This window comes from Protopterus annectens, chromosome 9.part0, assembly GCF_019279795.1.
Source record: "Protopterus annectens isolate FY-2018-M chromosome 9.part0, PAN1.0, whole genome shotgun sequence".
NCBI lineage: Eukaryota > Metazoa > Chordata > Ceratodontiformes > Protopteridae > Protopterus > Protopterus annectens.
This window is the reverse complement of record NC_056743.1, coordinates 195039595-195053226: the sequence shown is the minus strand read 5'-3', so window position 1 is coordinate 195053226 and position 13632 is coordinate 195039595. Positions and strand designations below refer to the sequence as shown.

Here is a 13632-nt window from a genome sequence, read left to right as displayed (position 1 = left end):
AAGATCTGGTCCCTGCTTGTTTGTTTATGTACCAGACCACCGACAAGTTGTCTGTATTGCAATTGTTTCCAGAGGGAGAGAGTCCCGGAGAGCTTGCAGTGTCAAAAGCACTGCTCTCATCTCTAGGATATTCATGTGCAAATGGGCCTCGTGATCCTGCCAAGTGCCTTGTACTGTCCTTCCCAAACAAAGCCCCCCCACCCTATCTGGAAGGTGTCCGTGGTCACAGGCTGTGGAAGAAGGAAGAGTTGATCTGATGTCACATGACTGGAGTGACTCCACCAGAGAAGATCCTTCTTGCAGGACTCAACAGAATTTGGTGAGACATGGGTAGTTACTGCAAAGACCACTGACTGAATAGAAGTCACTGCAGAATTTTCATGTACATGCGTGCTAGTGAAACTAAACATATTGCTGTTACCATGGTTCCCAAGATTTTAAAAACTGTTCTCGCCTGTACTCTTGTCTTTGTAGAGAAGGTTGGAGACTTGCTGTCTCAGAACTAAAACTCTCTCTGCAGGAAGCTTTGCCATCATGTTCATTGTGTCTAGATCTGCTCCTATAAACACGATACGTTGTGACGGCAACAAGGCAGATTTTTCACAATTTATTGTGATTCCCAGGTGAGAGCAGAGAGATAAAGTGGTGTCTCTTGCTACCAGTAGTAGATGGTTAGTGGTGGCTGTTAGGAGACAGTCATCTAGATATGGGAACATTCGGAATCCTACATGTCTCAGGTGAGCCATAACTACTGCCATACACCAAAGGGCAGAGCTCAAAACTGGTAATGACTGTCTCCCAGCTGGAAGCGCAGATGACTCCTGGATGGCCTGTCCATCTTTACGTAGTAGTATGCATCCTGGAGTCTACAGAGCGCATCCAATTGTCTTTACCCAAAAAGGGAAGAATCGACTGGAGTGTTACCATCCAGAACTTGTCTTTTTTACTGATTCGTTTAATCTGCTGAGATCCAAAATGGCCCTCCATTCCCCTGTTCTTTTTGGCACTAAAACAAATCTCAAGTAAGTTCCAGACGCTATCTGGTCAGCGGGGACTCTTTTGATGAGTCTTTTATCTAGCAACTTTTGAATTTCTAGAGTTGCTTGATCCCATTGACTGGGTGGAACGTTTGGGATTTTCTTTGTGTTTGGGACAGGAAGAGAAAAGGGTATGGAGTAGCCTTTGGATATGATACTTTGTATCCACTTGTCTTTTGTAATTTCCAGCCAGGCTTCTAGGTACAAAGATAAGTGAGCCCTAACTGCTTCCAGAGATGGACAAACGGGCTTCCCTTCAGGAGCGGTGAAAGGGCCTACCACGGACAGAATCCCTGTCGCCTTGATTTTGCAGACCCCCTCTGCTCCATGGGTGGCGTTTTCCATTAGTACTTCCACCTCTGCCCCTCAGGGAAGAGTCACTACATATGTCCTGAAAAACTCTCTGGGATTTTTAGAACCACATCTTTCCTCCCTTTTGTCCTTTTGGATAATGTCTAAAAGGTGTGGAAAAACATACTTCTACAGCAAAGAGTGTTTTCCCTTCTTGTTCACACCTGGTTAGTGTGTCCTTAACTTTTGGCCAGAACACAGACGAGTCATTGAGAAAGGGTTATTAATAAGGAAAGATTTAAAGGGTTCCAGAAAGTCACACAAGCGCATCCAGGAAAGTTTCTTTAGGGACATTTTTGAACCCACTGCTCTGCTCACTACATCTGCTGCATAAGATATGAGCCTCATGGAGGAGGTGACCACAGTGTATAAGGTGGAGAGCTGAGAGGAAACTTTGTCTGATATCCCTGCAGCTACTGTACCTTAGAGAGTATCTCCTAGCTCCTTCAGGAGATCTCTTTGTACCCTTGTAAAATGCGTCAGATAATTCAGCGATCTGAGTGCAAATGTCGCTGAAGAAAACATGCACTTCCCGTATCTGTCCATCATACAAGACTCCTTGTTTGGCAGATGGACAGACAAGGATGTTTCAGAAAGTTACTTTTTGGTGGCTGCTGCCACCACCATAGTATCTACAGGGACACCCTTAGTCAGGAATTCTTTACAGAAGGGGCTGTGATTAACTTATTTGGCCTCCAAGGGATAGGTTCCACTACATCTGGAGACTCCCATGCCTTTTAACTAACTAGATCCATAAGTTCGTCAAAAGGTGGAGACACCCAAGTGGCTGAAGGGTGAGACCCAAAGGCCTTCAGGTAAACAGTCTCCTCATAAGAAGGGTTGATGAGCTTCCAGCCGCCTCTCTGCTTAAGGAGTTCTAGGATATCTGCAAAGGAGACATCCTCAGAGGGTGACCGTGGGGACCCTTCTGACTCATCAAGGTCTGTGTCAGTGGTGACCGTCTCCTCTGGGGAGTCTAAATGCTTCATCCTGCAGAATCTCTTACAAGGGACCCCTTCAGAAGGGTATTCTGGAGAGGTTTTGGAAGAGGGGTTCACCCGATGGGGCACCCTGAGGCATAGGGTCTCCACTGGTCTTTGGATGGAGTGGTGTAGAGACGGATGCCGGTGCCTTAGGGGGAGGAATGTCAGAACTCTTGAGTAGAACTGTCTGAGGAGACAGCACTATCCTCATCAGCTCGAAACCCCCCCTCCCCTGGTCTGAGGACACCTCTGGCTCCAAGGAGACAGAAGAAATCCCAGAACCAAGGGGGTTGGCCCCGAAGCTGATGTAGGAGCCAAGCTCATCCACACCAAAGCCCTGAAAGGTAAGTTTGGATCCAACAAATGCCCAGTCCAACTGCAGAGCATTGGCTCCCAGACAGAACAAAGGATGATGGAGCAGGCGTCAGGGTCCAAAGATCCCATGATGGTTCTCAGCACCGATGGTTCTGCAACAATCGGTTCCAGGCATTCCGGCTCTGAGGTCTCAGGTCAGCTTGAAGGAGGAATCTATGTCGACAGGGAAGATTTGGCTGGCTCTGAATCCCTCTGGGTTGGAGCCAAAAGGAGTTTTGCCAGTGCCAGTGTCCTCAGCAGTCTATGCACCAACTGATCCACATCATCTTCTGAAAGACTCCTGGAGGACATGGAGGAAGGAGAAGGAAATCCAATAGTCTGCAAAATAGGGGACCTTAGAATAGGAGTAACTGTCTCCAATACTGGGGACTGGCTCCATAGTTCGAATTCCATTGGCACTGAAACAATTGGTGCCGATGAAAGGGATTCTGAGAGTCCAGTAGTCTTTGGAGCCGAGGCTACTACTTTATTACTTTTTTTGCTGGCTCTGACTGTTCTGAAGAGGGAGAAGATCTCTTGGTGGATTTATCCGATTTTGAAGATGATTTAGCTGACTCGGAAGTACACGGACCTTTTTCTAAAGATTCAGCAAGCCTCTCACTATCAGTTTGTTTTTTCTTTCTAGCAGTACTCTGGAGCTGAAAGAATAGCATACAGAACATGCCGCCAGTAAATGCACTGCTCCTAGGCAGTAGGCACAAACAGTATGGACACCTTTTGACTGAATTTACATTTTTTGAAGCTAGAAGGCTTAGATTTTTTTATGTTCCTTTAGACATGTTCAAAAAAATCACAGTCCACCACAACTAGAGTAAGAAAACTGCAACAGCAACTTAACACTATCAAAAAACATACTAATAACAGATGTATATATATTTTTTTAAACAGGGAAACCAAACAAATGAGCATTTCTCTAATTTAAGTGAATCTGCTCTATAACTAAGGATGGAATGAGAAGCCCTTAAACTTAAACAGACTGACACCTTTTTCTCTTTTTGAAATATCCAACTACTCTAAAGAGAAACAACTAGAAAGTCCTAACTAAAATTGGCTTATAGTATTCAAACTCTTAAAATGGGATAGGGAAGAAACAAATGGCCTGTCAACAAAAATGACAGCCTGAAGCAAAAACACAGTAACAAACTTTTTTTAAACTATGTAAAAGGGGAGCGAATTACTAATTGCTAAATTTACAATGAGTTAAGAAGAAATTTCTCCAGAAATAAGTAAATGTTTTTTCACTTAGCCTGAGGCAAATGGAAGCACCTGATCTGTTTAGCAGCAAATGAGATCTGGGGAGCTTCACTACATGGGATATGGATTCAGCCTCAAGCCAGTAGAAGACCTTGAGCTTTAGTATAAGGCTGAGTCGGAGCCAAGGATCGGTTCCGAACCCCAACCAGTAAGAATGAAGGCGAGATAGGACAACATAACATCAGAAGGCATCAGGGTGAAGCACTTTAGCCAAAATTCAGATATTCTTGATTTATGTGTAAGACACTGTTTGAATCACACCCTTATTCATAATTACAGCTTCACATGTAATCTGTTTTAAATCATACAGTGATAACTCAAAACTGGTCACAAAAGTAGCTGAGGTGATCAATATACAATGTGTATCTTCTGTAATCCATGTTAGTGAACGGGTGACCTGTACAATGCCATCCCAAATGGAGAACAAAAGTTCTTCGGCATGGTATTAATGTACAGGTAATGCCTGCCGAAAAACAAGTCTGCTACTGTAAAGCTCAGACAAAAGAAAAGCAAATGACAACCATTTGTATGCTTGTTCGACAGTGTTTTCCTGCTTAGCAAGTGTAAAATTGACAAAAATGATTTAAAAAAAATTTTCTGCATGTGTGTGAAAGAATGACAGAGTAACATTTTCCAAAGACATTTAGAGACAGCACCCTTCCATTAATTATAAGAGGTATAAAACTAACATCTGTCATTATTGATGAACAATCCTGTGTAGTTTACCATCTACGGGGACAGTAAAGAGGCATGGGGATGGCAGTTGCAATGCCTTGCATTCTATGCTTTTTTTGTCATTTATTTGCTCAAAATGAGACATCTGCGGTGTATTCACTCAAAGTGTCAACTATTAGGCATGTGTGTGTTTACCTATTACCGTTTGACAATACCTTTTATCAAAAGTATGATTTTGAAAACTGTTAGTCAAAAAACTTAAAAAATATATTTTTGCAAACAGGCAAGCCTCTCACATCCCCAGAAATTATATATATCAACTTCACAGTTGCACCATAGTGGAGAAAGAAGGGAAACCTCCCAAAAGCATTCCGCCAGCTCATACAATACAAGGTGATGAAACCCACTGGAATGAAACATCCGCTCACTGAAGATACATGACAGTAGAGTCAGCAAAGACTGAACATAGGCCTTCTGCATGTGTGTGTGCGCGCGTGTGTTAGTGAGAAAGACAGCGAATGCTCATGTAGACATTAAATACTGAAATAACTTACATTCTGGATGTAAAACACTTCAACTACATATACTTCAACAAGTGTGAGACATTTGGCAAGGGAACTATTTTACATCAAACATATTTTAAAAAGTATATAGTAATGTTGTTGTGACTTTTGGCTTTTCCCAGTTAGGGGTCGCCACAGCTGAACTCCGGTCCACTAATGATTAGCAGTTGATTTTTGCATACCGAGTTGCCAGCCCTGACGCACAACCTTCAACGAAGGTAAGCCCATTCACACATACAAAACAATTTAATGGACTATTCTCTAAGCACCATTATGCTCTTCAAGATGTGTGTTACTGGGGAAATAATGTCCTTCCAGGGATGTTAAGTCCCCTCGCCTGCAGCATCAGGTTTCACAATACTCTCAGGTGAGTGTTAATTCCCAATACAACACACTTCTGTCATGCATTACTACTTGCAGAACAACTCAGCACAGTAAGCATTAAAACAATACCAGTCAATGGACAAAAGGCTAAATCTTGTACAACTTCAAGGAGTATATTCCTGAAAAGGATTCAGTATGCACTGTATAAATATACAGAAATGGAAAACCTGGAATATTTTCAGAATTATAAGAAACAGGCAACTTATGTAATCTAGACAGCAGACTGCCTCCCCCTAATACCATATGAGTATACAACCCTTAGCTTATGTACAAGTATCAAAAGAAACAAAATAGAGATTTTTATTGGTATGTCCTTTACTGTAAACTGCATCCAGCAAGAAAAGGTTCACCGTGACCATCTGGATGGTACAGTTATATAAATTAGCAAATACTTTTCTACTATGTAAAACTATTTTCAGTTGATCTTAATACAGAAAGTAAATCATTCTGTTTCTGTTCTTTTTCTGGGACAAGAGTAGTAGTGGTGTGATCTCATAAACTACTCCATTAGCAAGTTTCTTTCAGAGTGTTAAAAGATTCCAGAAATATTGCCTATTTAAAGTAAAGAATTTACTTAATCAAATATTAAAATCTGTGTATTGCAGTACAATATTCAAATTTGAAAACAGTCATCAAATGTACAAAACTTAAAGCAGCTTGACAAAAGATCCTTGATGAAGCTTATGATTTCAGTACCAGCACAGGCTTTATAGATGAAGGAGAAAACTTAAATAGACAGACTTTAAAATGTGCACACAATCTGATATGTGAGGAAAGAAAATCAAATTAACACATTAACTTAAATGCTACCCAAACCACTGATTGCTGTTGCAATGATTTGGGAACAGCTATTTACACACAAAATAGTAGGGTTCAGTATTACATGTCAGAGAATCAGTTCTTCAAAAAAATAATAAAGATAAAGGGAAACTGCCCAAAATTTCAAACAATAATTTCAGGCAATTCTCACCTGTAGAAGTACAATGTATATGCCAAAATAAACTTTTAATTTACAAATATTTTATACTTTCATGGTCCTGCCCGGTCCTTAACCCCTGTAGTTCTTCTACTGTCATCCCAGACCCCCAATATATTTCTTAACGAGGTAATGTGTACATCTGTGAAACAAATAGAAAAAATCCATGGCCACTGCACAGCTATAACTCAGCTATGAATTTCCTGTCTGAGGTTAGACTTTATAGCTACTATATGCACATCTCTGTCCACAGAATGTTCATTCTTTTTTTTATAATTTCATTTTGCACTTCCCTTAAAACTTTACAGTACATTAGACTATAGTGCACAACATGATTCCAAGTCAAACAGTTGCCCTAACGGGCACTAGGCTTCTGATTGGTGAACTGCAAGCCAACCAGTGCTGGTGTCATTGGTTTACACCTAACAAAAGTCCTGCAATAATGGCATTACACAGCAGTAGCAAGCCACTTAAATTCCAGGAAAATGCTAAATTTCACATCAGTCTTGACTGCTGTCCTTATTTGGGGCACCGTCCAGATAAATTTTTAACGCTTTCTCTTTACGTGGTGAATAGCTTACACGGTGTCCTGTTTTCTGAAGCCTACTACTTTCCTTCTTCATCAGCTCATTCCTCTGTTCATCTGTTAATTGCATTGGTTCTTCTGTTTTATCCCTGAAAAATTTTGCAAAAAAAAAAAAATCTCAGTTTATTAGAAGTACTCACTGAATAATTTATAAAGGTTAAGCAAATAAAATAATACTAGTATAGTATCAAGTGAAGTATCATGTTTGCTTTCTATAATGAAATATTTCAAACTCAAATTGACACCTATCCATCTGCAACTGCAAAAGCCACAGAAGTGCATTTTATCATATCTCCATTTCCCACCTGACACACCACAAGCCCTCTGGTTTATCCCTTCACTCCTCTCCCTGGATACTCCTACAAGTCTTTGATACAGGTTTCTGACACATCTAAATGCATAGCGGACCCCACCCTTTGGGACTTCAGCCTTTCTGTACAATCATGACAGCTTGGGAACAAGGACTCAACAGGAAGTAGCAGAGAGGGTGATGGGATCTCTCATATATTGGAGGTTGGTCAACATTGTTACTCCTGGTAAGGGCAATGATGTCAGCAGACCTGCTGCACACCTCCACCACCAGGCAAAGGACCTTGTATCACTTCCACTAAGTCAACTGTTGCCAAGGGAGACTCCTGGTCTTTATCAGAAGTTGCACAGGGAATGATCCCATCCCCACTGGAGATTATAGGGTAAAGTGTGTACAGTATCTTTAAAAGCATGCAAGGCTGTAAGTCCATGTATATAAGGTCCACATGTGCAAACCCCTAGTGCCATTTTGAAGGAGCGGCATGATCACAGTTATTAGTTTGTATATAGGTTACTTAAGTTAGTCTCAGTAAGTCTTTATAGTGATGTATTTGTATAAAATAAAGCTGCTTGAACAGAGCCCACAAAGACTCTGTGTCTTAGATATGAAAGCGACATGGTGTCAGAACCAGGATGGAATAGAGAAGAATATTCGGAGCCATGAGCTGCAAAGACGACAGTGAAGGTAAAACCGAGAGAAAAGAGTACAAGCATAGCCAGAAAGAATCAAAGGTAATGAGAAATAACTTGAACTATTTATTCAATACGAAAGACAAAATTGGGCAATACAAGGGCACAAACCACATTATCAGGCAAGTGGAAAGCATGAAAAGTTTAACTAAAGAAAATGTTTAAGATAAAAATATTTGGTGAAATGATTAACAGTAGATCAAAACGAGTGTGTTCATGGCAAAGTTGGGCACATGTAGAGTAAAACGAGCACAAGAAAAGAATATTGGACATGAAAAGGGCGTAAATATGCAAACTGAATATAATAAGAAAAGAAAAGGGGCACATTAAGCAAACTAAAGCAACATGACTATGTATTTTGACAAAGTGCTGTGTTTGGGGATAACTATGACTTTGTATTGTATCAAGGGCATAACTAGAGTTATTCGGAGTAGCTCAAAGTGTGTAAAAGTGCTTACATTGTGTGCTTATTACTGGGTATGTATTGCGAAGAGTTTATTGTATGCAAAGTGCAACTGTTCCGTATAATACAGTCAAAGTATAGCCATTTTAAAACATTTCTTGTGCTGGGTGTGTCTATTTGCAAAGTGCCACCATTATAGAGTGCTTCTCATACTGTAGAGAGTTGCCTATCAAGGTACTGCCATTCCTGGGACATTTCATTGTGCTGTATGCAGTTACTTCCAAAGTGCCATTATTTCAAAAGTTATTGAGTTTAAGGCAACAGATATACGACTTATTCATATTGTGCAGTTACTTGACATGTTTCTTACACCGTTGAGTAGTGTTTTCTTACAAAAGACGACATTACAAGAGTATTATAGTGCTCATGAGTTATTCAGTTGCATCGTAAAGTTCTCAAATGTTTCTTAAAATGATGGTAAATGACTTTAGCAAATGTTGATAAATGTCTCGCCTTTACCATGACATTACAAAAGTACCAAAACACCTGAAAAGTTTATTTTGCAAAGCCCAGTTATTCAAAAGCACTACGAGTTTCTTTATTCGTATAATTCCAAAAGCCCAACAAAGGTATAAAGTTCAGAGTACAAAGACATTGGACAATTACTGGCATTAGTTCTGGCATATGTGCATGTGTGTATCTTTATGCTTTTTTGCAAAACCTTTTGCTGGTATGCGTTGATATTGCAGACAGATTTCAAAAACCCCTACCATTTATACTTGATCACAATATTGCAGAGAACTGGAGGATATTTGAGTAAGAGTACACTATTTTTATACAAACAACTTATGCAGATAGAGATGCAAGCACAAGGGCTTTCATTTTGCTAAACCTAGCAGGGTCAAAGGCCATAGAAGCAGTGTGTTCATTTGCGTATGAAGGAGAAGGTAGGGACTGCAATAGTGTGGTACAAGCTGAATCAAGGGAAGACCCTGAGTGTTTGAAGCACAAGTTCAGAGAAATGTGTAATCCCCAGACGAATATTACAATAGAGAAGCATTTGTTTTACACAAGAGACCAGAAACCAGGGGAAACATTTGCAGCTTATATAACAGACTTGAGAAACAGAGCTAAAACATGTCGGTTTGATGATTTAAAAGATGAACTGATACAGGACAGGCTTGTATGTCGTATTAATAGTGCTGCTGTGAGAAAGATTTTATTCTGTGACTGTGATTTAACATTGAGTAAAGCTGTAGAGATATGTCAAATCCATGGTGTGACAGAGAAACACACAAGTATGCTTGCAAGTGATAACAACATGATTTTAGTTGGATCCAGGGCACACGCAGACAGTATGCAACATGTGGCAAACAAGAGCAGGCCTAAGCACATGGCAGTTACAGGGTTTCCAAAGAAGCCACAAGGTTTTCTAGAAAGTTCCACGATAGGTTCAAGCCACAGTGCCAGCTTAGTGCAGTATAAGCATGAATAAGCAAAACCCAAATCTAGCTTTATTGTTAATTGTGGTGTGAATCATGAGTATACAAGAGAGAGGTGCTTAGCATTTGGTCAGCAATGTCACAACTGTAAAAAATTGAACCATTTCCAAAAAAAAAACTGAACCAGTTCCAAAAGTTTTCCAAATAAAGTAAGCCTCACATAGTTGTAAAGAAAGGTTGCACAAAAAAACAAGGTAATCAAGTACAACCAAAGCAGTCAGCTTTCTATGCAGATGGTGTATCAGTGTTTGGTAAAAGAGTTGATGCAGTAAACTTGTTAACAAGAACTGAAGTGTTTTGTACTGTCCGTATTAATGGATGATCCACAGAGCTCAAAGTAGACACTGGCTCAAAGTGTAATGTTATATCAGCAGACAGATTTGCTAGAATAAGAACTAACAAACAACTCAATGTAACCAGTAGTGCGAGACTTGTTGCTTATGGAGGTGAAGAAATTCAAACCAAAGGTTCAGTGATGCTTTCAAGTTATAGGTTCATAGGTTGGTACTAGGCTATCAGCCCTAGGTCCTGTACAAGCCTAGCCATAACAATTCCCTGACTATTTCTTCTCACAATATTTACTTCCCTGAACCCCTGTCTAGCAGGGCAACTGACGTGATCCCCAGGGTAACAATCCAGTCGTCAAGGTTCCTTTTGAATAGGCTCAAGGAGGCACTCTGCTTGACATGTATGGGCAGTCTATTCCAGAGTATGGGGAATCTCTGGGTCAGGAACCTATCCCTCCAGCATGTTTTGTTCATTGTGATAACAAGGTTTAGGTCCCTGGAGCATGTGGCTCTGTTGGATTGGGATTTCTTTAAGTGTAGCATGTCCAACAGCTCTGAGTTTGACATGGCCTTGTATGTTAAGCAGAGATCACATCTGAGTAGACGATATGCAACAGAATATAGCTGGAGTTTTTTTAGTCAGTCAGCATAGGGCATCTGCTTTAGGCCTGTGATTCTTTTAGTGAGATGTTTCTGCGGCCTTTCCAGTTGTTGCAGATGTCTTGTGAGGCACATACCAAATGGAGCGTTGGACTCTATGATGGTTCTAATGAGGGATGAGTACAGTGGGACAATGACCTCCTTTTTTCTGAATGAAAATCCCTTAGTGATGAGTTGTGCCACATAGAAGGATTTCCCGACTGTTGTGGCGATGTGGTTATCGAAGGTGAGACCACTGTCCACCTGTGTTTCTAAGTCTCTTATCACACTTTCGGTTTAATGTACTGCCACCTACGTGGTAATTCATGGGTACACAGTTTTTCCCAAAGGGGATAACTATACACTTCTTGGCATTGAGCTTGAGCCCATGGCTCTGGCACCAAGCATCTGTTTCTGTAAGGCCCTTTTGTAGAATATCCACATCATTTGGGGATTCAATAATGGTTCCCAGTTTGCAGTCATCTGCGAACTTTGTTAGCCAGTGTCCCTTAGTGTTGGCCTGTACTTCAGAGAAGTAGATGCCAAACAAGAGCGGTCCCAGGACTGAACCCTGAGGTACTCCACTTGTCTGGAGCTGGATTTGGAGTCGCTACTTTTACAGTGTGGGTTCTGTCAGTAAGCCAGTTGGCAATCCATCGAATGACGTAGGGATATATACACAGCTTAGTAAGTTTATCTATGACTCCAGAGTGGGAGATGGTGTCTAAGGCCTTGCCGAGGTCCAAATAGGCTGTGTGGACCACTCTACCCTCATCCACGGCTCTGGAGACTGATTTGAAGTAGTCAGTCAGGTTCAGGAGACACGATCAGCCCTTCAAAAACCCAAACTGGGTAAGGCTCCAGTGTCTGAAGGTTGCCAATGTCTTTGTTTATAAGCTCCATGATAATACATTCCATGACCTTGCAGATCAGGCTCGTCAGACTGATGGGATGGTAGTTCCCAGGATCCAAGGTGGATCCCCCCTTGCGGAGTGGGATAATTGTAGCTGTGCACCACTCAGTGGACATGAAGCCTGAGGTGAGGCTATGATTAAACATGACACTTAGGTGAGGTGCCAGTTCATTTTGTACTTCATGTAGTACACAGCCTGGGATGTCGTCTGGTCCCATGGGTGCTGTATTCTTAGCTTTGGAGAATGCAGTTCTTACCTGTGTGGCCATGATTACCGGAATTTGGCAATCTTTCGGTAATGAGATGGGCCCTTTAGGGGGAGAGAGGGGGGTGAAGTTGGCACTGAATCAATGTGCCAGGATATTGGCAATGTCCTTGGGATAAGTATATTTAATGCCATTCTTTTGTAGCTCAGAGCAAATCTGAGAATTGCTATTTAGATTCTTGACATAGCTATAGAATGCCTTGTGGTTGTCTTTGGAATCTTTGGCAATTTTATTTTCGTAACTAGCTTTGGAGGATTTTATGAGGGATCTCAGCTTCTTACTGAGGCTGGTAATGGAGTTTTTTGCATCCTGGGATTTTGCTCTTTTCTGCAACAGTTTCTTCCCTCTGTTGTACAGGGGACCACCAGATTGGCTTCCTTTTTTTTGGAGGAGAGCATCTTGTTTCTGTTTGGGATGGCATGATTCATGCATGAGTGGATGTGCTTGTACAGTGCTTTAGTGCAGGATTCGGCAGTCGAATTTTCAGTTCCCGTCTGCATGGGTGCCATGATGTTTGTCACTTCTGACTTAAGTAGCATGAAGTTGGCCTTGGAGAAGTTTTTTACGGATGTTTCCTTACTGGGGGTGGGATGTGGATGTCAAAGGTGATTAGCTTATGGTCAGACCTAACCAACGAGGGGCTGACCCACTGGTGTGGAACATCGATTTCCCATGTTGGTAATGACCAGGTCCAGGATATTAGAGCCCCTGGTGGGACTATGGATTAGTTGATCTAGGGCATTGGAATTTATGAATTCCAAGAACCGTTGGACAAAGGTGTTGGTACACGAGTAGTTTTCCCAGTTAATGGCAGGGTAGTTGAAATCACCCAGTATTAGGGTGTTTGGTAGTATCTTAATATTTTCCAGTATGTTTAGAAAGGTGTAGTGAGAATCTTGGGGCATGGTGGGGGATCTGTAGCAAGCTATAATTTGGACTGCAGTCTTACCTAGTGTTAGTTGCACCTGGAGAATTTCGGATGCAATGTGTTGGGCAACTAGCCTGGAGGTTTGAATAGCCTTGGTGAATATGGACACTCCTCCACCTTTAGTGTTTCGGTCCTGGTTTGGTGGCCGAAAAGTGTGGTAAGAGTTGTAGCCTAGTATTGCAGGGGTGCTCTATGGAGCCTTGAACCAGGTCTCAGTTACTGCACAGATATCGATGTTCTCCATTTTTACGAGTGCCTCAAGAGAGAGCATTTTGAGGTTTAGACTTCTAGCACCGAGTAGCTTTACCTTCATATTTTGCATACTTGTACCTGTTACAGTGGTTGTTTTGCCCTTTGAGCCTTGCCTGAAAAAGGTACTATAGAGGTGACAAGAGCCTTAGCCAGCAACCTGAATCCCAGGGGCGAGAGGTGCAGACCATTTTTGGCAAAGCATGGTGGTTTATCATGTCATCCTAGGTAGACAGATACTGGATCCCCTTTGAATGACAGC

At 41.5% G+C, this 13632-nt stretch overlaps 1 protein-coding gene across 1 annotated transcript in view; it reads right to left on the bottom strand.

Annotated features, from left to right (window-relative positions):
* Nucleotides 1-5900: 5900 nt before the first annotated feature.
* The window catches only part of USP47 (ubiquitin specific peptidase 47), a 3572488-nt gene continuing 3564756 nt past the window's right edge, over nucleotides 5901-13632 (bottom strand). Inside the window, exon 32 of the mRNA XM_044082726.1 lies at nucleotides 5901-7273. Within this exon, the coding sequence (XP_043938661.1) occupies nucleotides 7099-7273 (175 nt within the window). The 3' untranslated portion in view covers nucleotides 5901-7098. The remainder of the gene's footprint in view (nucleotides 7274-13632) is intronic.